Genomic DNA, 24,871 nt, shown 5'->3' with positions numbered 1-24,871 from the left:
GAAATTTCTGCCAACAATTTCCCTTCACAGCTCGTTCAAAGACATTTTGAAATGTGAGGAAGAAAAAAAAGTGAGCTCAAACTGTCACACAGTAGTTCAAGTTGTAAACATTATCATTCCCTCACGTATGCATTACAATTTAAACCATGAAAATAAAAAGTTCCATCTTGTATAACAGCTTTAACTTTGATCGTTTAAATGTTGCATGCATGCATGACTTTGACGTGCAGCTTTTTTCCACTGCTGATACTCTTACTGAGGGATCTGTATGGTGTTGCACATTACAGCATCATGTCGTGTCTTCAGAGAGAGAGATCAAAGCTGCAACACCGGGCCTGACTCGTGTGGCCTTACATCATCAACAAGCTTACAGGAGAAACAGTGGGATCTGTTGAACTTTTAAACCGCTGCCGGAGGAGCTAATCCATCTCTCTCGCTCCAATTATGTCACTGAAGTGATGTAAAAACAAAAGGTGTGCCCATTCTCCTCTGTGGAGAAACAGAACAATTAAGATCGCCCCGGGCTCCTCAGATCCATATCAACCTAATGAACGGTTTATGGGATTACACTAAAGAGATCAGGGAAATGTTCAGTGCCTTAAATAAACTAATCTGCTGCTGAAAAGTGTTCAGACAAGAAAGACGAGTGCAAAGAAGACAATGCAATCATGACTCATCACATCAACAACAACAACATGATGCAGAAAAACGCAATCCACTGAAAAAGCACGAGACATGTTGGTGTAAATATGAAGTGTTGTATGAAGATGCTCATTAGTGACAGGAGCAGAGATTAAACTTCAAAATAGTGCTCGCGTGAAACCAGTGACCTATTTCTGGACACGCAATGAACCTTAAATAATATCTTCCGTGCTCTTCTTTGTGGAAATAAATGTTGTACACAAATCCTACAGTCTGATAGATGTTTACTGTTAACACTGAACGGAAAAATGAGGCTATATGTGAGGTCAAAACAGGAAACACTGGGTGCTTAAATAACATCAGAACATACTTACATGTGCACACAATGGTAGATGTTTACAGTTAACAGACACGTCTAAAAACCAGGTTATATCTGAGCTCAAAACAGGAAACTAACCTATGTGGGTGCTTAAGTAACACACACACACACACACACGATCTGAAGTGATGTTTTCAAAACAGCCTTCACTCAAACTCGGCACATTTGATCCTTTTATTTAAGAGCTTTAACATGAAACAGATTTCAGTTTAGAGCATTTTGTTCATATGTTTTTAAAAGCAGCTTTAGAAAAGGAGGTCATTGTTTTGACCTTTTATCTGAAGGTACACACTGAAACATCAACTCTTTTAAATGCTCCAAGACACGAGATGAAGAGCAAACGGAGAAGAAGCTGACTTAAAAGTGTGAAGTGCTTTAAACATCTCGAACCTCCTCAAGGAGAACATGTTTTAAAACAACTTACAGCATTCACTCTACTGAGAGCAGAATCGAGGAGAAACACTTTTCAACACGTCACTGAAGGTCAATCTGGACGTTGGCAAGGTCACGCGCACAGCTTTCAGAAAGAAGCGGGAAAACAAACAAAGCATCAAATATGAAAAATTACAAAGCTTAGTGTTTCATTTATATGTGAATTCGGTAATTATTCACAATATACTTTTGTTTTTCTGAGGCATTAGTAAAAAATAAACAAGACAATGTAAAAGTAGCGTCAGTAAGTCTGAGACTGTCGGTATATCATGCTGTCAGCCATCTTTCAAACGCTTATCTTTGAAGTTTTCAACGCAGGTACTGAACACTTCTGAGTGTTTTCGGGAGGTTTTGTGGACTCTAGAGGGACAAGTGTGCCCCCTAGAGGTTTGATATTAGAATAACAGTCATGTTTTTTTTTTTATGTAACTCCAGTTCGCTGAATGGCCAAGGACACTGGATCTGTTTGAGAAACAGCTGAGAGGAATGAGTGTGCACCAGCTTGAGCCTTTTAAAGTGTATAAAACATGAAAAGTACAAACATCAAAGTGCATGAATTTTATTTGATATACTGTGAAGTGCCGTCCAGGCGGCACAGAAATGGCAGCAGAACAATAAAAGACTATATAAGGCTCCTTTTTAACCAGAAACAAACCGCTCTTTGTCTTCAGTTCGGCCGTTCTCTCTGAAGAGGATGAAAACCAATCTCTTTAAACCTGGTTTTCTCACGCCTCCCCGAACCCGCTGTGTTCATTTAATACACCAACAATTAAAGAGCAGCTGACTGTGGAAGGCCAACAGTGAAAGTCTGATCCGAGAGGACTGAACCGTCACCCCTGAGGTCCGACATGCTCACAGGGAAGAACGCGGAAAGAAGCAGAAAGTGCTACAAAAGTCAGAAAATTCATCAATAAACTGAAGGAAAAAAATCAAATGCTGATAACGAAGTCTAATATTTTAACTACTTCTTGGTTTCCTCTGTAATTTTTCTATAATTTATTACAAATACTAAACATAGACTATGATATGTGTTTAAGTATGTCACTGTGTACAGTAGCACTTTGTCTTGATGTTACAAGTAAAAACAAACATCGCGTGGAAGTCAGCATCCATCTCTCTCTGAAGCTCCGCAGCCAGTTTCCTCTGAAATGCCGCTCAGTCCGGCTCTGTACCAACATCAGCAGTTTGTGGGCAAAGTCCCAGGCTGGGAGATGATGATGATGGTGGTCCGCTGTGTGAAGGATGTTAGAGGCGTTTCGTCTCATCTGTGGTCGAGAGCAGTGACCCCTCGATGACTGCAGACGCAGCTTAATGCCTCACATCTCCGGGTTTATGTCTCCCTCTAGGGGGCGGATTGCGGCTGAAAATCTCTCCGCCTGGGGGGTGATAATAAGCCTCAATTCTTCGTCCTGGTGGGGGTCACCCTCCGCAACGCTTCATCTTTGGCTTTCAATAGTTTCAGGTTCTGAGTCTGAAAGCAGCAGGTCTTGTAAACGGTGCATGGAAAAGAAATCCACTGGAGAGAGCGTGTGTGTGTGTGTGTGTGTGTGTGTGTGTGCATGTGCATGTGTGTGTGTGTGTGTTTGAAGAGCCCTACGCCCAGTGGACCTGAGCTCCTGCCTTGGAGTGCCGTTTGGCCTCCCTGATGGAGAAAGCCTCCTGCTCCTCGCTGATCTCCTTCAGCCTCTTCTCCTCCAGAAACGACACCAGCGAGTCCCTCATGTCCACCACCTCGATCATCTGCTGCAGGACGCGCTCCTCCTCCGCCGCCTGCTCCGTTGTCTTCTCTGCAAAAAAACATCCACACGAGCACGATTTTAAAGCAGCGCTTATCCGCATGATCATGTATGAAAACATTCAATCAACATGACAATGTGAGAGAGAAGACTTGCATTGATTCAGGAAATGATGGTCATTTTGTGTCTGCACTGAAAGTGACCCTCCACCACAAAATGAGGGATCGCATATCCAAGAAAAATAAATAAATTTCCCTCAGCAATAACATCAAAGTTGAAGCTGAATCTTGTTTTTTTTTAATACGCGTTTAGACAGTATTCATTTAAATCGCACTCTTAGCAACCTTTAAATGCTGCTTCTTTCTACTGATTGGAGATTTACAAATGCAAAACTTTGCAAAAGCTGCAGAGCACAAAAAACCCCCCCAAAAACCCCAGTGATTATTGACTCACGTCTTTCCAGTGGCCGAACACACAACTCCAAATAAATGATGCTGTCCCGCTGAACGATCACTGCAGCAAACGTTTACTCAGCATTTATCCATGGCAGTCAGTACTTTTTGTCCTGCACTTTACTGCCATCTATGAGGCATTTGTGTGGATTTTAAATTCATGTTTAACGAGTGCTGGAGGCTAATGGGGAACACAATAAAACTAAAAATAACCTAAAACTCAAATAATCATTTTACAGAAAGAAAGGAAATTATCCATGTCAACTTTTAAAAGGAGATGATGCGTCTCGTTGTGTTCATAACTTGTTTCATGCAGCCCAAAATGGCGGCTAAATATCTGTGTTTGATTGAAGATTTAATCTGTTTTCTCACCTCCTACAAAAAAAAAGATTGCATGCACTGAAAGTTCAGCCGATGTTTTTTTTTTTTCCTGGAGTTTCTGGATTCTGAGATCAAATCAGATCAACAAAAAATAAAATAAAATCCCTCCCTTCAGTGTTATATCTCCAAAACAGCTGAGCACAGAAACTCAGTCTGTGCAGTAACACAGAGGGAAACAGCTCGTACTGTGTTTTAGTCCCTCTGACTGAGGAGCCTCACATTAACTTCAGCTGACTTTATATTTAGCACAGGACTGTGTGTGACTATGCGTCCTCATCTCTTCCATTGCACTTTGAGAGTTGGACAAAAGGAAGCCTTCTGAGCACCGGGGGAAGCCTTCAGTGTGCATGACTCACTCTGATAGACAAACAAGCTGAATAAACTCGCTAGCTCAGCAGCATGCAGGCTACAAATAACCCATAATGCATCTGTCTCTGTTTAAAGAAGGATATATGAGGTTATATTAAAGTTCAGTCCTGATATATTATGTTAGGCTGCAGCCAATACTGAAAAATAAACAGGATGGATACGAGCACGGCTGCAGCCATCAGAGGAGGAAGCGTGCATTAATCCTGAGTTGCTCTCTGCTTCATCATCTCTGAGCGAGTTGTTTGTGTGTTTTGTGCACAACGGTTTACACACCGTCCAGCTCCATGAACTTCCTGAGCTCCAGCTCCAGCGTGCTCTGCTTGTCTTCCAGTTCCAGCTGTCGAGACCTGAGAGAAACACAAACCACAGCGTGTTCACGTGGACGTTACATCCTGGCTGTGGCTGCAGGTCGTCGTCAGGTCAAATCAGGAGGAAAAAGAGCGGGACTGTTCAGACGCCTGGCTGCTCGCACTCGGACAGAACGCCACAGTGTTTGGAGGCGGAGCTCTGCTGGTATCCACCTTCCGTCCACTTTGTCACACCCACCCTGCACAAAAGCCGCGCTTGTCCTCCCGTTATGACCAACACAGGCTTTTCACTGTGTTTCACTTTCTGAATGCGACGACTGAGGGAAACAAAAACGTGTGCACACTCACGCCACCATGAGGTCGGACTCCTCGGAAACCAGAGCGTTCTTCTCGTGGACGAGCTGGATCCAATGCTCGATCATGTCAGGAGAGCCGCCGCTGCCTGAAGGAGAAAAAACACACACCAGAGTGACTTTCTGCATGTGTGTGTGTGTGTGTGTGTGTGTGTGTGTGTGAGATGGCGTGTTTGCTTGGTTGAAGATTTAAATAAAAAGAGGAAGACAGGTTTGTATGGAAATTCCAGATACAGACCTGTGGAACCAGATTCAGGATCTGTGTGTGACACAGCAGCCATGTGAGAGAGCGACAGAGTGTGTGTGTGTGTGTGTGTGTGTGTGTGTGTGTGCAGACAACATTCACCTGCTGAATACTCATTGGCTACTTGTTGCGGCTCATTTGTGTTTCTCCACATTATTCCAGTGAGGATTTGATTTATGTTTCTACTTGTTCTAATCTTCCGGATGATGTTAAAAGTTTTAACTCTTGAAGCGCCAGTGCAATGTTGACGTATCGTCGTCGTGCACGTCACTTTATTTACAATATAGAGTTTAGTATTCTTCAGCATTAAAACTCCATTTTTGAGCATCGTGGAATCAAATCTGGGTGAATTTCAGACGATAACATTTTAAACACAGTCTGTGGAAACAGAACAAAAAAGACAAACGTTTGGTCAGTTCGTGCATGTTTGAGCTTTTTTTTTTTTTTTTTGTCCCTATCAGACAGAAACGCTGCTGTTCATGGTCACTCATACTGTGCACCTCCTGCAGACTCACACACGATGAACACTGGCTGAATGCACAGCTCCTCCCAGTCCCTCCTTAAAACACACTTTCACACGTTAGCATCAGAGCCTGCTGCAGCTGAAAAGCTGCTTTGTCCTCTGTGCTTTCACTGTAAAACACTTTGGACAGAAGCTGCTGTTTTTAAAACGTGCTAGATCACCTGACAGCTCCAAACCAATGACACTTCACCTTTAATTGTTTGAGTGACACGTTCCACCACAAACACATATGTGTCACATGACGCGTGTTTCCAGGTCAGTCTGCAGCAACACGGCTCAAAGTCTCTGACAGCAGCTTGAACTAAACGTTTGTACCGATGACGGAGCGTGCTCACCAGCTTCTCCTCGAAGACTCCGCTCCAACTCCACTCCTTTGTCCTCCAAGTCCTTGAAGGTCACCTCGATCTCCTCCAGCCTCCTCTGGATGGACTGTGACCACAAACACATCCAAAAAAAACAAAAACCCTGGTTTGTTTATGGTTATATGATCCTTCTTTTCTCTCGTCCTGGACTTAAACAGGCACAAGTTTCACTTTTTCTCAAATCTTGTTTTAGATTCCATTTTATTTAACTTTGTACTTTTTGCACATTTAGATTTTATTAGTTTAAATATTATTATTTTATTTCATATTTTATCGTACCTCTTTTTATCTACATTGCACCGTGGGGAGGGGGAAAAACGTAATTTCGATTTCACTGTATGTCTGACATATTTTGGAATTGACAATAAAGTAAACCTTGAACCTTGAACCTTGAACCTTGAATATACTGGATTTCTGCTCTATCTATGTTGAACTGTCTTCCTTTAAAATAAAAGAGACATTTTTAAACACATGGTTTCAGGGAAATAACATGAAATATCTGTTTTGAAAATGTTGAAAAAAACCTTTAAAAAAAAGAGAAATTACAAAGTTAAGTCGGGGAAAGAAATAGATCCAAAGTAAAAACACAGACAGACGCTGACCTGGGCTTTCCGCAGTCGCTGTAACTCGCTCATCTTCGCTCGCCGCTCCAGCGTCCTCATCTTCATCAGCTCCATCTTCTCGGCCTCGACGGGGTCAGCCGGCGGCGTCTGAAACTACGCACAGAGAGTCAGAACTGGAAGAGTCTCCGTTGGTGTCAATGAAAACACGGCGTCGCTTCCTTTTCCCCCCCCCCTCACTTTCTCATCAAACAGGTCCACGTCATCTCGTCCAAACATCTCGTCATCGTCGTCGTCGTCTTCATCATCGTCGTCGTCGTCTCCATCGGCGCCCTCCTCCGAGGCGCTGTGAACATGTCTGAATGTTGTTTCTGAGGGGACAAAAAAAAAAGGAAGAAAGATGTCAGAACAAGACCGACTTAAATCTCAGGCGAGGAGGGAGAGAGGACGCCAGACTGACCGACTCTCCCCGGGTGACTGACGTGGACGCTGAGCCGCGTGTCTCTGCTGATCCTCGGAGACGACAGATTCCAAGGGGAAAACTTCGACCGCACTCGCGTGTGCCCGTCCGGCATCTCTTTTCTCCTGAAGCAGCGTCGATTCCTCTTTTCCCGCATGTGCCCGGCCGTGCTCCCGCTCCAGTAACCCTCCTCCTCCTGCCCGTCCAGGCCCTCTGCCTTCGGCGGGCTCGGACCTCCGGCCGTAGCCGAGGACGAGGAGCAGGAGGACGATCCGCCGGGGGTCTCCGAGTCCGAGTCGGCGCTGAAACTCTGCAGGTTCACCAGCTGGCTTTTCTCCTCGTCCGACAGCTGGAGCTTTCGGAGCGACTGCTTGGGCCGGGAGTCTGGAGCCGACTTGGAGCTCCCTTTGGTCGGTGTCGGAGACGGATGATTCTCTGGAGTCAGGGGGTCAACGAGATGTATTGTGCGAGGTTTTGCGATTGGAGTAGAGGGCTGAGGGCTGGGCGTGGTCTGTCGGGAGACGCGGGGTTTCGGGACAGGCTGTGGGACCAGCTCCTCTGACTCCTCCTCTTCCTCCTTCTTCTCCGCAGGTTTCGACGGAGAATCGGTGGAAGTTTCCGGTGGTTCTTGAGACTTTTCCTTGGATTCAGATTCATCCTCTCCTTCAGGTTTATGCGGGTAATACTCCAGAGTGTACTCAAACTCCTCATCAGACGGAGACAGAGTGTAATCATCGCCGGAGAGCCCGTCCTCTTCATTCGTCTCTTTGACGTCCTAGAAGCAGAAAAAAAAAAGAGCACAAATCCCCGTTTAATGAATGTCGTCTTTTTGGTTGGTGGACTCCTCATGCACTCTCATTAGTGGCGCGTAGCTGCTGCAGGCCGACGATATCAGAGTCGGCAGCAGATTGTGTAAGAGCAGAACAAACAGACAGACTGAGCGTGTGCGGTCTGGTGTAGGACACAGAGCGCCTCACATCTGTTCTGCTCTGTGACCCACCTCGCACGACGTCTCTGCCCCGTTTCCCATCTCCAGCTCCTCAGAGTGCAGCTCGCAGTAAAACCTCCCTGAGGGGACACAGCAGAGAGAAGGCGTTGAATGAAGTGAACGCTGGCGAGCTTAAAAGAGGGGATAAACCCGCTCCCCCCGCCCTCCCTCCCCCCTGTAGTTTCCTTAAATGATTCATCTCATGTCGGTCTAAATGAGATCCCTTTAAAAAGGAGGGCTGAGCGCTAATGATTAATAATGAGCTAAATGAATAAGTGATGCTTCACTTATCGGAGCAAATCTCGACTCGGAGAGAGCGTGTGATAAAAAAAAAAAAAAAAAAAAGGCCGATAGCTGTTGAAACAGGAGCGTTACACTCGACAACACGGCATCAAGACGCCGGGAGGATCGATGAGCAGACAGCCGCTGCTAAAAACAAACAGGGATGAAATATGAGCCGAGCACGGACGGACAACATTTAGAGGAGGAGGGTTTGTGTCCCGCTTCGCTAACGGAGGAGTTTTGATTCTGTTTTTTTCAACAAAGCAGGTCGTCTGTATTCAGATGTGTCGTGTCGGCTCTTTTCGTGTTTTCTAAAAAGCCCGGCGTCTGACTCACTCACTCACTAAAGAACTATTTTATTATTATTGTTATCAAAGTCCCTGAGATAGCTGGATGGTTGCTGGTAATAAATATTCACACTGCTGAATAGTAGACTGAGTCCTTGTGAACTTCAGTCACCTTCATCCCCCCCATAAAAAAAAAAAGAGAGAGACAGAAACAGTATTTTAAAATCGCTTCAAAACAACATGGTTTGACCAATTCTTCATGATCCTTCTGTGACCTGCCTTGGTAATGTTTCACTTTGACATGTTCACTAAATAAGATCTTGGAGTTGGAAATCAGAAAAAAAATGAAAGATGGCACAGCTGTGTTGAAATGCAACGAGCATAAATAAATAAATCTGTGACGTCTGAACCAGAAGTGAACTCTGAAAAATCTGCAACTCTGCTGCTTCAGGTCCCTCGAGGTCCGGCTGAATTGGGGTAGTTGCCGCCTCAGCTCTGAGACTCCAGACTCTGCTGTCAGTAGAGTCTGGATGTTTTGGATTGCAGCGCTCACCTGTGGTCTGGTCAAAGGTGTAACCTCCCAGTCGGAGCGTGATGCTGCACTTGTGGCAGGTGAAGCAGCTGCGGTGGAAGAACTTCCCCTCGGCGCTGATTCGCTCCACCACGTAGACCCTCCGAGCGCAGAAATAACACTCCTCGCTGTTTGTCATCGACGCACCAGGGCCGGCGTCAGGCTGGAGCTCAGGAGCCGGATCAGGAGCCAGATCAGGATCAGGTGTGGGTCTGAGCTCAGGAGACACTGGAGGCACCGACGTCTGCGGGGAGGGAGAGGTTTTAACGTCAGGGAAACGAGAGAAGTGGAGAGAGAAGTCGTGCAGGAAGTTCAAACTCACCTTGTCCTCATCGCCCATCCTTTCCTCACTTGCTCTTCCTCTTTTCTCAGATGCTAACTTTTCCTGCAGAGTAAACAGGACACCAAACAAATTCATTAAAAAGACTTCCCTCGGTCTAACTATGCGTCTCAGAATCAGAGGAATGATGTGACCCGTCTGTGTTTGTGTGTGTGTGAAGATATCTCTCTATCAAACAGCTCTGGGTGCTGTGTAAACACCTCGGGACGTACCTTGCGTCTTTGCAGAGAGTTGTGCTTGAGCTTGCTCAGGAAGAAGACGGCCGACTGTGTCTGGGAGAGAGTGAGAGGCTTGGACGACGGCGGCAGAGTCGCAGAGTCTGAAGTCAGCGGGACAGAAAACAAGAGCGTGGTTATCTTCGTTTAACGTCAGGCTGAGAAGAAGAAGAAGGAGGAGGCCGCGAGAGCAGAACAAACCCGACAGACACCTGGGATTGTTTTCATTTCTTTGGAAACCAAAACGACTCCTGCACAGCGTCTAAACTTCACAAACACGTCGGCAATATTTCGGCCTCAAAATGTCGCACGTGTATTTGTGTAACTCACACAGCTCTCCGCCTCTGCTCTCCGTTTGTAAGAGAGAAACACACATAACTTTGCATTTTTATGAGAAGCCACATCGACTTCAGTATTTGACGACCTGCCGAGTTGAAATGGACGGCTGCTGCTGCCTCTCATGGCAGCACGGAGGTGAATCTGTGTTTTTCAAACCTTCGATACTTTAAGAGAAGATCAATTATTAAAATAATGAAGACGGTGTTGTTGTAAAACATTTTATGTATTGAACATTTTGACGGCCTGAGCTGCAAACTGGGAGAAAAACTGAATGCTGGCCTACTTGCAGCTTTGCATGCAGAGGCTTAAAATATTCTCTCTGTTCCTTTTTATTTAATATCTTCAAGGTATGTCCTTTTATGCCGAATTCTCTGTCAGGAATATAAATAATCCCTCTCACTTGTATTTTCTGTAACGCCACAGCAGGGGCAGGAGCAGCTGAATTTCACTTGTCAAGCCTCATAAAAACTCCTGAGCCCCGGCTCTGACTAACACTCCCACTCTTTCATCATTCACAGACGGTAACCGGAGACTGACAGCTTCCCTCCTGCTGCACATCAGTCAGCGGCTCCCGAGCAGCGCAGCATCACAGACACAGAGAGAGAGAGAGAGAGAGAGAGAGAGAGGGAGGGAGAGAGAGAGAGCGTACACCATCACACCCACTTCAGCTCATTCACTGCCTCCAGATTTCAGGCTTCACATTCAAACTCCTCCTGCTGTAAAAATACCTGAGCTGCAAAGAGCCGGGGGGGTAAATCCTCTGTGGAGCTGCAGGGACGGTCGATCTCCTTCGGGTGAGCCCGGCTCACACCGTGCCTGTTCGGGCTCTGCCTGCTGCCTTAGTGCAGGAGAGCAGCAGCAGCAGCAGTACAGGCTGGCTCTGAGCACAGCACTGGCCACTTAAGCCCAATGAATTCTGGGTAATCAGCTCTTAAAGAGACAGCAGCGGTTTGATCACTTCTCAGCGCTGAACAGATTTCAGTGGGAGGACACCTGACCCTTTTAAGGTGATGCTAATGCTGAGCGGTGTCTTAGCAACAGAGTTATGTAACGTCAATGCTGCTGGCGCTATTAGCAAAAAATGTATCAGAAGATAAATCGCACTCCAAGGATAAATCCACGGATCGACTCCAGGAGGACTGTGATGAGCTAAACTTTAAAATGTCTTTGGATCATTTTAATTTTTTTTCTGCTTTTGCTTCTAAACCTGAAACATTACTAAAGTAAGTTTTTTATTTTGTTACAGCTTTAAGAGTGGCAGGATGATTAAACTCTCAGATGTGTGTGTGTGTGTGTGTGTGTGTAAAATGGAGATCTGAGAGAGAACTAATGGATGTGTTGACCTGAACATTATGACGAAGGAGGACTCAGAGCGAATCAACACGTTTATAATAAATGTGCCTTTCAAAATAAGAGTCTTAGAACTCGTACCTTTCCTGGGATCCGTGAAGGCCGTCTTCACCTGCGTGAGGTAGCACACCATGGATAACTTGTCTATCTGTCCGCTGTTTGCTAAATCCCCGGCGGACATGACAGGAGGGATGCCCAGCTCCTTCTCCAACACGCTGAAGGCCAGCTGGTTGTTGTGAACAGCGCTGGACTCATCCAGAGAGGACATGTCGCTGTGGACCAAACAAACATGAGAGATCACTCAACAGCATGAATCATCGAGGGTCTCTGATGATGACGATTCCTGGAATAGAAGAGTTTGAGTAGATGCATTTAAAATATATAGATGTATTTAATATATATATATATATATATATATATATATATATATATATATATATATATATATATATATACTGTAATAAGTGAATCACAAGGTATTAAAGAAAAACATTTTGTCTTCATTGTTTTATTCAGACTTTTTTTATTAGCATTCGTTCTTGGGCCTTTACGCCTTTTTTTTAAGACATCAGGGAAAGAGAGAGAGACACTCGGGATGTAAAAAAACACTAAACTTTTCTCTCACGATTTATTTGACTGAATGAGACCGAAGACGATGAGTGACGATGAGTTTTAGCGGCGGCTTCTCGTTGTGCAGTCGATTAAATTCTGCATCACGTTGCTCGTGCTATTTGTGCCGATCCCCGTCCTCTTGCTGTTTGACTTCCTGTCTTTGAGGCCAAAAAAAAGTTTCCACACCTCCCGATTTAAAAGACGTCGATCTGCAGCTGCTGACGCTCACCAGATTCTTGAGATTCAGTTTCATTTTCTCGAGCACCGATGTGAACTTTGATGCCTCACGACTCATTTTTACATTCGTAGGGACGACACGCGGAAAAAAGGAGCCACATGGTCGGACTTGAACCCGGCTGAAAGCTTGAAGCGCTACAGACTATGTACAAAGGGTGTGACCTAACCGCTAGGCCATCTGTGCACCTTGTTTCAGATCATTTTATTGGTTCCTCTTTAGCAGTGTGAGACCTTTTATGGGCCGTGCTGAGACTCCAAACGCGAGCTGCGCGGTCAGATTAAAGCGATGGACTTACAGGAGCCGAGGTCTGAAGTGGTGGATCAGGGCGCACAGAGCCAGTCCGGACCTCCAGGACTGACCAAAATCTGTCACGTTCACCTTCCTGTAACCCGCCGTGTGCGTCTGGCACCATTTCAACAAGTCTTCAAAACCGCTGATGGAATCTAAGAGGAGACAAACACGGGTCACTGTGGTTTCCTGATCAAATATGGCGGGTTTTATTTTTATGACGCGTCGGTGACCACAAAGCAACACGGATGAATAGAAAAGATCAAACAGGCTGACAGAGACGTCTTCAAAGAGCTGACCTTGACGCATGGGCGCCGGGTTACTCTTCAGTTTCTTGATCGACGGGTTGACTTTGTCCACGTCGTACAGGTGCTGCACCTACAAAATAAAGAGAGACAGGTCATCTTCTACTCGCTCCGTGAGGTCATCAAAAACCATTTAGATCACTTTAATGTAAACCCTCCTGTTAGGGCTGAACTGGGAAATGAATTCATCACAATAAATAAGAATAAAAATCTTCAGTTTCAGTTTCATCTCGTTCAATAGATCATGCTATGAGACAGGAATGTTTGCTTTTGTTTACTCCTGCACTGTTGAAGAACTCAAAATCCCTCCTGGTCTCAAGTCCACTTTTTTAAAGGTCTCGTCTTTGAATCTAAATCTTTTTTTTTCTCGGTCTCAGACTCTGGATTTTTTAAAAATCTAGACCAACACTCAAAAAGCTTCTTTTTTTTTTCTCTCCACGGGATCACGTTGATTAGACGGGAATAATTCCTCTTTCTAATAGAACAAATAAGTTTTTACTTCATTCGTGGTTTGAGTTGTATCCCTTGGTTACAGCCGCAACCTTCCCGGTGTTACCTAAACACCCACATCACACAGGTCACTGATTCGTCATTGATCACATGGTCTCGGTCTCGGTCTTGGAGCACTCTGGTCTCCGGTCTGTCCTGGTCTCGCTAAGCGTGGTCTGCTAAGTCTGAAGGTTAAAGTCCCTCTGATCTGTGTTGAGTAAATAAAGGGTGACGATGGCGCCGACCTGGTGGCTGTGGATGGAGCACATGTTGACCCGGGTGTAGCGTGTTTTGGGGTCGATGGTGTAGGCGGCGTAGTTCTTGCTGGTGTTTTCGGGTGTAGTCTGGGAGAGGACCTGGTAGCAACTCTCTCTGCACGGTGAAGGAGACATGAAACACAACATGTGAAAAACATCACAGGTGCATCAAAAAAAGAAACACGCCGAAAAGGAAAGCGTGAAAGCTTTTCTGACTTTGTTCACCAGCGAGTGTGAAGTCCGCATGAATCAGCCATTTAAAATGTAAGTCAAACATTTATGAATGAATGAAGTTGATATTTTAGATGCAGCTGCCCGAGTCTTGTGAAGTTTTCAGAAATAAAGGAAACACTTCTTTGAGTCTGAACTCTCTGTGCAGCTGTGGCTCAGTGGGTAGAGTCATCGTCTCTCAACTGGAAGGTCGAGGGTTCGATCCCCAGCTCCTGTGAGCAACGTGTCCTTGGGCAAGACACTTAACCCTGAATTGCTCCCCACGGGGATAAATAGAGTTTCGAAAAAAAGAAAAAAGAAAATATCTGACCAGTTGAGTTTATGCTCATGTCTGCAGACTTCTCATCACATCGACATAACTATCAGGACACTGAGAAGAAACTGGAGCTTTTCCAGAGAGAGTCACCGCACTGATTCAGAGGAAACGTCTCCTTCTGACTCAACCTTTCAGAAACATCTTTTTCACCACAGCCTTGTTTAAAGCCACCGTATGTACTAATATATCCTCGTACATGTACAGCTTTAGTCTTGAAATGTTTCGACTCGTACTTTTCTCTAACTTGTCGTTTGTACGATGTGAATTTCAAAAGCTCCACACGGACTCGTTTAAAAGGATAAAACACGACTCGTTGTTTTATTCTCATCACATAACGGAGTCACGCTGAATCCGTTCTAAAAATATGCAACCACTCTTTTTCTCACCTATCATCTCGAGCTGGGACGTGTTGCTGATTAGACTATCCACAGGCAAACCGACCACTGTTTTACACATGAATCAAGGCCGTCTTTTTTATTTGAGTGCTGTTTGAATGTTCAGATGAGGCGAGGCAGATTTATTTATAAAACTCATTTCCTACATAAAGACCACTCAGTGTGCTTTCTACAAATCAAAGGAACATCCAGGGGAAGATAAAAAAAACAGCCCGCTTTAATAAAGTGTTGTAGGACGTCAAAACGGCCTCGGGGCCTTGTCTCAGTCAGAGACCGGGGGGACTCCAGATTTTACATCAAGACCACCATTAAAAAGATTTTTTCTCCACAGTATAACTGTGAAAACACGTCTTTCTAAAAAGAACAAATAACTAATATTTTAGATACTGTAGAACAATAGTTGTAGATTCCCCCCCCCCCTGTTTATGGCCGCTACCTTCCCCGTGTTACGCTCTGAGTGAGTTACTGAACTGATACATTTTCTCTGATATTTATGGTCTTCATCTCGACCCCTAACCGTCTCTCAGTGACTACAACGCTACTGCAACAAATAGAAGATCAATATAGGGAGTAAATAAAAGACTCAAGAGTATTTTTTAAATAAATATATAAATATGATTAAAGGAGGATACTGTGCTTACAAACTGAGAAATAAGAGCAACTTCAAACTGCAGAACAGGCAAAATAAAAATGCAGGATTTTAGTCGAGTTTTTACATTTTCTATCTTAATGGGTTTTTTTTTACTTCCTCTGTCATGATGCATTTTGATGTCTTCGATTTGACTAACTGTTGAAAATCTGCGACAAAAATAAACGTGCCTCGCCCTCCTGCTGTTCTTACTTTGAAAAAGGTGATTTGTGGCGTACAGTAAATTTGAGAAACAGAAAGCTTCACTTTTTCTTTTCAAAAACAAAATTGCACAAGTTCGCTGGATTAGCAAACGGCAGGTAGTGAAGAAACAGGATGTCGTTGCATCATGAATGAACTCCAGATTTTTCTGCAGGATGTTACTCATGGTGTAAAAGATGAAATGCTCTCTCTCTCTTTCTTTTCTTTTCTTCCAATGCAGTTTCGTAGTTTTACATGGTCGTCTCACCGCTCAGCCAGGACCTTGAGATGTGGGACGCCCATGCCCCAGCTCCTCACCATCCACGCCGTGTCGAAAGCCGCCAAAAACCCTCGAGCGATCCCCGTGCCCAGAGGCCAGAAAGGCTGCACGATGACAGAGAACAAGAGAAGGGGCTGGAGCACATTAAGACGGTCTCACAATCATCAGGGAAGTAGAGCAGAAACATTTCACGCAGCGAGCGAGTATCAAAACGTGACACGGATTAAAACTTATGAGACCGAAAAACAAGCAGCTGCCCGACTTTTCAAACTCTACATTTCAAAACAGTCACGATCTTATGCAATCACGAGGAAGACTCCAATGACATTTACGAGAGGCCTCATTGTTTACCTCCACCAGGCAATCTCCAACCAGACCCATCAGCAGCTTCTTCCCCCTCCGCTCCTTAACCAGAGAGGCGTGCTCAGCTCGCTGCATGCACGTGAAGTCGAACATGGCCACGTCCGGCTGACCTGCGGGGTTCTTGGCAAACTGGAGGTCGGGCAGTTTGCCGCCTGTGGAGAAGCAGGCGGCGTCCTGCGCGTATCCACACAGAGCCTCGAAATCCACGTTGGCAGGAGCCAGCAGCTCGTCGGCGTCGCTGAAGTCCTGCAGAGACAAGAGCCAGAGTCAGGACTTGTTTTCTGACGTGACAGCCCCAGATAGACCGGGCTGCCCCAGATAGACCGGGCTGCACCGATAAGAGGCAATGACCGACCACACTCGCACGCCCGTTTCATCAATCTGGTTTGTTTCTTTTCTCTTTATTGTCCAGGGATGCAGCAGCTGCCAATAATAAATCACACTTTTCTTCTTGGTAATGGATGTGTTGCTCCCACCTGTTTAATGACCCCCTTCTTCAGCAAGCTCTTCTTCTTGGCCGTCATGACAAAGTAGTGGGTGTCGTCCTTGTAGTAGACAATATTTTCCAGATCAATACCTGGAATAGATGATGGAGAGGGGAGAGAGAGAGAAACAATGTAAGAAAATGATGCATTCAGAAAGGTCTATTTTTCTCTCTCTATCATTAACCTGGATGCTAATGCATCTCACTTAGAGTGTGGGTGAGCATACAGAAGGTCAGAAGGTGGGAGCAATCAAGTGATTCACACAATTTCTGGGATATTTGCTGAAGGCTGAGGTGCAGTACATGCAGAGGAGGTCGGACGTGGAGGCTGATCTTCATCAGGGTGGAAACTGTCACATGACATTAAACTTAGCACCAGAACATCGCTGGGTCTTTTTTTTTTTTTTCACACTTCACATTGAACCCGACCTGACAGCGTAAACATTCAACTTGTGCCTTTAGGAGCTTCATTCAGCATTCGGCACAGCAGGGGGGAGCTATACATTAACAATAAATGTGCTCAGGTGGTTGCTAGCAACTGATTTCCTCTTTTCTTGCTTCAATATTTAAATTCTGAAATGGAGAAAAAAAAAAAGAAGCTGCTTCCCTCTTGCAAAACATTTCAACTCGACTCTGACTGTAATGAGGGTTCCTGCCAAATGACAAGCTACATGACTGAACGCAAGAATAACAAAGACTGCAGTTCCTCGAGTGGCCACTTGGGGCCAGCTGCACCAGAGAGTCCATCCCCATGAAGTACTATGAAACATGTACACAGCCTGATAAAGAGAAACAGGCTGCAAGGTGTCTAAGCTCAAGCTTTATGGCCGATGAAGTTTTAGCATGAATTTATTTTTGACGTGAACGCTGATTGGCACGTTTCGATGTTTGTCACACATTTATTTCAGCACATGCATTTTCGTTTACTGCAGGAAGATCGCAGGTCATGGTGATGGGTCAACCGGTCACCTGCTCCTCACTCGAGAGATTCAGCATGTTCACCGCCGGCTAACTCGTTAGCAACAGGCTCGGTCTGTTTAGCCTCGTAGACCGCTCGCCCCCTCTCTCTACATCACCACCGTTTGAGTCAGAGTTGTGTAACTTCTGGCTGCAGAAAACCAGCATAGTGACGTCATAAATGAAGAACTCGTGGGTTAATTGGGCGGCTGGCAAACCACCAGAGGAAGTCACGTCCGTTACTCATAGAGTCCAAGGCTCCTACCCGTCTGAGTGAGCAGCTCTTGGAAGAACTTCTGGTTGTAGATGCGAGCCACCCCGCTGATCTCTGCGACCTGAGCCTCAGCTGCTGTGTTCCTGTTGACAAAGTTGGTCGTGATGCCGATTGCCAGTTTTCCTCTCAGCTCTTTGTGCTTGAATCCTGAATGTTCGGGAGAAGAGGCAGATGAGAAGGCTCACTTTTTTTTAAAAAATTTTTTAAACATGGCTGCTGGAGGACGTTTGTGATTCTGCGTTAGCAGCCAGGCGTTACATAACTTCACGCAGCGGTCGTGTCCCACATTACAACATTTGTAAGAGAAGTGATTCAAACAGTTGAGGCTGTGTGTGCGTCTCACCATCGGGGACGAAGCGTCCTCCTCCAGCAGAGACGAAGACATCAAACTGGAAGTTTGCAGCGGGATGAGACGCGGGCTGCAGCTTTGCCATCCACCCTGACAGAAACACATCAAACTTTCATGAACACAGAACCTTGCTCTGCAATGTTTCATAACTAACTCCGCTGCTTTGCATACTTTTTCTTAAATATCACACGTTTACAATAAAACAGTTGAGTGGTGGTGATGACGAAGTGCATGATGGGAAATGTAAGTACCGTTATCTCCTGAGGGCTCAATCAAGCCGCAGAACTCCACTCCGGTGTGAACCTCCACCCCGAGGAGAAGAGACAGTTTGAGAAGGATGAGCTGCAGCTGACGGATGCCTGGAAACACACATTCATATTGCATTGGAAGTGTGTGTGTGTGTGTGTGTGTGTGTGTGTGTGTGTGTGTGTGTGTGTGTGTTTTAGATACAGAGATACTCGATGTATAGCCAGTCATGCATACGGGAAGTTAGAGCGAGTAAGTTCAAGTTCTTTGTCTTTACAGGGGAAGCAGCGTGTGTGTCCGTCTCTCTCCAACAACAACAACAACAACAACAACAACAACAACTCGTACAAAATGTTCAACAACGACAACAACAAAAAAGGAAACTCGTTTCTCCTCTGTCTCCTTTTCCAGGATGGCACAGATGCACGGAGCACACGTCCCTTCATGGGACTGATTTTTCTGTTTTTTACTAAACAAAAACATGAAGTGCATAAATAGGAACATTTATAAACACAAAGCTATTGTGCTAACTCCAGCATCTTTACATTTCTGCTTTATGCTGATAGGTTGATGAATATGCATTGTCTGAATTAAAATAAATAAATTAAATGAAGGTAAATATATAGTAGCTTTAAATATATATTATATGGGATTTTTGGGTCTGATAATAACTATTTATTAGGGGGACAAAAATCTGATGTGGATATTTTTGCAGATATCTTTCTTAGATCTGTATAAACAGATACGTAAATAAATATACACATTTATTGTGTTGATCCCTTTAATGAAGTTATCAAACACTGGAAAAGACAAGGTCACTGAATTACCCACAATGCAACAGCTCACCTCTTTCTACCTCCACAGCCCGAGGCCGCCAACATCGACCCAAGTCATGTTTATCAAACTCACACTCCCTTCGTTTCCACTAAAGCTTTTACTAACTTCACACACGTCTAAGAGTTTTGCTTGATGAGTAAATGTTTCGTTTCTTTAACGCCTGAGCGGGCCACTCACTGATGTGGTCCAGAGAGCCGGTGCAGAATCTTCCGTAGAACTTCTTGGCTCCGAGGGCGCGGAGGTCGCAGATGGTGTAGGGCCACAGGTGGAGCACGTTGTTTCTGGAGAAGAGCTCTCTCTTTTCCAACACCACCACCTGAGCACCCAGCAGGGACAGCTCGATGGCCGTCCTCAGCCCGCACGGTCCGGCACCCAACACCAGGCACTACGGAGAGAGAGAGACAGGACAGGAGGAGGGAGTCAGACACGCAGTCACAGCAGGGGGGGGGGGGAACGACCGGACAGAGAATCAGAGAAACGAAATTTTAACTTCAAGCTTGGACCGGCTAAACATCAGGATTGTGGAATGACTGGAAAGCCTTGGAGCAGTCAGAGGTTTAAACACAAATAAAAAGAATCCCTGCTGTCATTGGACCAGAGGCCGGTCACATGACTTCACAACTGATGTTTTTATAATATTTAAACCGGAGTTCATCCAGCTCAGGAGCGCCTGCAGGGGGCCGCTTCCCTCTGTTCGTGCATGTTCATAGGATCCTGTTTGTGCATGTGTACTGTATATATCAGCCTGTGTGTGTGTGTGTGCGTGTGTGTGTGTGTGTGTGTGTGTGTGTTGCATGATTCACAGAGTGTAAACATCACATTTCAATAAAGTAAATCTTCTTCTTCTTAACTTGTTCTCGTTGGTTTGTTACAGACTGCACGAACGTCACATCATGGATTCAGAGGAGAGAATCAGTGGGATGTCAAAGTGATCTGTGCCACTTTTTTTTCTTCACACATTTAGAAACAGTCAAAATCTGTCAAAGTCATCTCACAGTGGTTCTTTTTCCCCTTATCAAACAGCGCTGTTATCTACACTATGTAAAATATGTTCACTCTCAAAAACCTGACCTCCGAGTCTGATTGGAATAAATGCATGAAGAAGACGCAGACACGTTTCCTGTACCTTGTTTTTGGTGCATGCCTTCCCTTGCTGGTATTCTTGGTGGGCAGCTCTTTTGTCCAGCTTCTTCCACAGGTCTTTGGCCTTCCAGTAGTTCAGTCGTCCCTTCAACGTGCTGTAAAAGCTCCGGAAATCTTTGGGGTTGATGTCCAGCTGCTTGCAGAGCGTGGCGAAGTGCTGCTTCACGTCCTTGCAGGTCTGGGCCTGGACGAAGAGGTCAAACGTGGCGTGTGAAGGGTTGACCGGGTCCTGGCTCGCCATGCTGGAGGATGACGGACGGGCTGCTCTTCCAGTCACTGAAGGAGGAAGTTATATCGTGGTGTTAGAGCTTCCTACCTGGAAATATGGAGGCTGACTGTAAAAGATCAAAAGGGTTACAAAGTCCGTGTTAAACGTTGAGAGGTCTTCCTCCCTCCCTCTCAGACTAATGGCTCCTCCTCATCTTCTGCTAATTATAGTCCAGATGTTTTTTTCTGTCACCTGGGCAGCTGAGTCATTACTCACTTCCTCACTGTGGTTATCTTCCTTTATTTTTTCTTTACAACTGCTCGGCTCTGCGCCGCGGCCCGCCCGCCCACAGCTGATGTGTCAGTCTCACGCCGCCTCAGGCCGTGTGCTCTCCGTCATTAGTTTCAACACAGTTAAATGGAAACACACGGCGGAGACACGAAGGGGGGACTCCAACTTTTTCCACCAGTCTTTGGACTGGAATGACTACTGTGCATTTATCCCCTCGACTTAACCAGAAAAAACAAGCAACAGAATATTCACGTGCTGAAATGTTGGGTGATAAAATGATCAAATCAGGACGATTAAAAAAAATGTATACCAAACAGATTTCCCTGAGCATTTAGCTCATCCTTCACCGTGTCACTCAGACATGAAGGAGGCCGATATGGAAGAAAGCTGATTGGCCAAAGAAGAAGTCGATGTGCGGATAAAAGAAGAAGAAGACGAGCGCAGGATGACGCATCATAACTGATGTTTTAATGCATCATTATATAAAAAGAGATTATTGAAGAATGGCTGTCTCGTGATATCGTTATCTTAGGCCCCGTCTTACTTCATATTGTGTTGTATACATGGTGTTAAAGTCTTCTTTGGGTTCGAACCCGACCTCAGCCCTTCTGCTGCATGTTCGCCCCTCACTCTCTCCTCCAATCATCTCCCGTTTCTCTTCAGCTGTCAGAAGACCTCCAAAATAACGTTTAACACTAACATAAAGATTTCAGCTCACATTTTCACCCAGCTGTCAACATTTACCAAAGGTGAGTTCTTTTTAAAAAAAGACAAATGGCCCCCACGGGCCGAATGCTGATCTGTTGTGTTAATCTAAAAGTCAAACAGTAGACGGTCACAGTACACAACAGGGACTGTTTATGACTTCAGCACAGCGACAGTAAGCTGCGGCTGACATTTCCTGTAACTAACACGCTCGTATCACTTCCTGAAGATAACGTTTACTACACAGCACCTCCCCTCTGCTGCTCATTCTGCAGACCCTGCAGCTGCCACACACACACACACACACACACACACACACACACACACACAGGCTGTAATTAAAGTCAGAGACAGAACGTGTGTGTGTGTGTGTGTGTGTGTGTGTGTGTGTGCAGGACTGTACATGACAGTGTGCTCGACAGTCTCAACCTCATGAAGCTGTAGCAACATCACATTTTACCATCTACTGTTTGCAGATATTCATTTAAAACAAACGATATGACGACGTGACTTTTGAGAAAACCTATCGAGCAGTTACAGGACTTTCTTTTTTCCCCATTCGACTCCTGCCCCATCGTTTGCTTGTTACACACGGTGCCAATCCTTCAAACAAGCTTCTATACAGCAATAAATCCAAAAGCAAACAACTTGGAAGCTTTAAATGGGACTCGCATTTCTTCTGAGCATGGACTGAAAACGAGACATTTCTCTAATCATGTGCAGTTCGGACCCTCCAAGTGAAAGCAAAAAATCCACCTTCTGACGAGCACATGCTGGCTGTGTTATCAGTCTGAGCTGGTTAATGAAGAATGCACCGTGGTTAAAGTCTCCTGTCATCACATGCTGTAAATGGTGCCGGTTTCTTACCACAGACTCAAACGTTTACCAAGAAAAGAAAACCGACCTGCAGAGAAAATAAACTAAAAATAACTCAAAGGATCCTCTTCAGACACTTTTATCCAATTCCCATAAGGCTGCTTTATTTATACTCTGCTCTTTTTTTCAGTTTTAACCGGCCGAAGACGCGTACAGTTGTACTAGAAGGAGGTTAAAAATGCCTTCTTGTGACTCTGATAAATATAGTTAGAGAAGGGTCATGCTGAATAAAGTGTCATCTGTGGCAAAGGTAGAAACACACACACACACACACACACACAGTCATGAGCATCTGACTTGTGTTAAGCAATTCAAACAGAAGAGGCGAGTGTGAGCAGGAATGCAGCGAACAAGATCAGACAGATGCGACCTGGGTATCAAGGTGAACTGACCTGATTCCCCTCAGACTCAGCGGATTGGATTGGCTTGGATTGACCCACCTTATTACATCTGCTGCGCTGTGTGTGTGTGTGTGTGTGTGTGTGTGTGTGTGTGTGTGTGTGTGTGTGTGTGTGTGTGTGTGTGTGTGTGTGTCAACACTGAGGAGTATCACCAGGCTCTGACCTGCAGCCTGAGACATGAAACAGATGGGAGAGTGAAGAGGAGAAAGAGGAGTCATTCATTCCCTGGACTGGAGGTTTAAAAAGGAGACGCTGGAGGTCTGACGCATTAACACGTAACCTTTAAAAATTAGTTTGTTCACAATGATAGGAAGTTGATCAATGAACGGGAAGGTGTGGCTCTGAATGGTGCAGTTCAAACATGTTATGCAATATAAACCAGATTTATAAGCACAGATGCTGCAGTATGAGAGTTTACATATGTGGACACATGTCATACATACAAGGACTCCAACACATATATGTGTTTATTTAAGAGTCGAAATGAACTGAACAAAAAGAAGCTGACATTGCTGTGGTGTAATACTCATCGATAAACTCCACTTTAAAAGGTAAAAGTCACTCAGAGTGTAAAAAGAGGCGTCCCCGCACAATGACACAATCACAGAGAGCCACAGAAATCCTCCTCAAGGTTCATTACCTGGTCTGAAGTCGTGTCTGAAGTCGGGTGTCTTTCAAACTGCTGTCCGCTGTGTCGCTTCCATGTGTCGGTTGTCTTTGTTTACAGGTAATGAGCGCGCGCGAGGCTCACCTGGCTGCCACCGGCGCTCACACACAGCACGAGCGCGCAGCCTCTTCCGGGACTTTCTGCTGAAAGCTGAAGAGTCAGCACGAGCACCGGCGCACGTGACGACAGGACATGTAAGGCTGGGAAGGTGTGTGTGTGTGTGTGTGTGTGTGTGTGTGTGTGTGTGTGTTTAAGGTAATAAAGGCCGCCCTGAGGGCATCATGCAGGAATAATTGATGACATTAAATTGCTCTTAAGAAAACAGTAACGTCGTTAACATAATAATAATTAACATGTAACAAGTTTTTAAAAACCTTTCCAAATGATCTACTCAACGTTTGAGTTACTTTCTCACAAGTCTTTTGTTCACATGATCTTTACTTCCTGGTTGTTTAGTGGTCCACACAGATAAATAATAATTTTAGCTGAAACATTAGATGACTTTTCAAACATTTAATTAACACAGAATTTTTTTCATTAATGTTTCACTTCCTTAATCGAGCAGAACTAATACGTGTGTTCAAGCTTCTTCAATTTGAGAAGGGGACTTCATGATATTGATGGAAAAAATAATAAATGACCACAACGGTTCAGAAGCAGTAATTCAAACATAAATATAAAAAACCAATGTATACCACGGTATGCTGTGTGGCCAGTGGAGATTCAAGAGTATGATGGGGCCCTTTTGGTTAAAATCAGTTGGGGGAGGCCCCCCCCCCTCTCTCTCTCTCTCTCCTAAAGACGGATAATTCCTCTTCATTTTTCTTTGTTTACTTTCTTTGACAAACTTTGGTTTTCACACAGAAAAAATTCAGATTACATAATTTACATAAGCAAAACTACATTTCTGTTGGGCAGTGGGCCCTTCAGAGAATAAACCTTCATAGAGGCAAATAAGGTGGTGAGACAAACACATCTGGAATGACCTACACAAACACAACAATGGACATCATGTTCCTCACACCTGAGGAACCACCTTAGCGAGGTTTCCGGTCATCGTTCACACGCTGCTTTGGTTGAAGTTTGGAAGGCCCTCAGGGGCCCAAAGCAGTTGTCTGCCTTACCTGTTGACAAGCAGCACCTCTTTTTTTGTGATACGAATCAGCTCTATGGGTTTCTGTGGTTTTATCGAACAATATTCCCCCAGATTGTGCAACTACATCCCAAACATTCCCACCCTGAGGGAGCCAACCTGCA

At 45.0% G+C, this 24,871-nt stretch overlaps 2 protein-coding genes across 2 annotated transcripts in view; one reads left to right on the top strand and one right to left on the bottom strand.

The window, feature by feature from the left end:
- Positions 1 to 24,871, top strand: part of LOC306833776 (ciliary microtubule-associated protein 3) — a 68,516-nt gene that overhangs the window by 22,923 nt on the left and 20,722 nt on the right. The window lies entirely within an intron of this gene.
- On the bottom strand, positions 1,997 to 23,785 carry mical1 (microtubule associated monooxygenase, calponin and LIM domain containing 1). The gene is made up of 24 exons (XM_079359278.1): positions 23,588 to 23,785; positions 20,450 to 20,742; positions 19,501 to 19,708; positions 18,492 to 18,599; positions 18,235 to 18,330; positions 17,883 to 18,038; positions 16,653 to 16,753; positions 16,165 to 16,422; positions 15,802 to 15,917; positions 13,751 to 13,877; positions 13,011 to 13,089; positions 12,719 to 12,866; positions 11,655 to 11,845; positions 9,882 to 9,988; positions 9,652 to 9,714; positions 9,312 to 9,573; positions 8,202 to 8,269; positions 7,202 to 7,976; positions 6,982 to 7,112; positions 6,784 to 6,897; positions 6,155 to 6,248; positions 5,048 to 5,141; positions 4,665 to 4,738; positions 1,997 to 3,240 (listed from the first exon to the last, which is right to left on the bottom strand). The coding sequence occupies exons 2-24, from the start codon at positions 20,705 to 20,707 to the stop codon at positions 3,047 to 3,049; spliced, it is 3,822 nt and encodes a 1,273-aa protein (XP_079215404.1). The 5' UTR covers positions 20,708 to 20,742; positions 23,588 to 23,785; the 3' UTR covers positions 1,997 to 3,046.

The sequence above is a fragment of the Symphodus melops genome (assembly GCF_947650265.1).
Source record: "Symphodus melops genome assembly, chromosome: 13".
NCBI lineage: Eukaryota > Metazoa > Chordata > Actinopteri > Labriformes > Labridae > Symphodus > Symphodus melops.
Note: the sequence above shows the minus strand (reverse complement) of the source record. Positions and strands in the feature narration are given on the sequence as shown.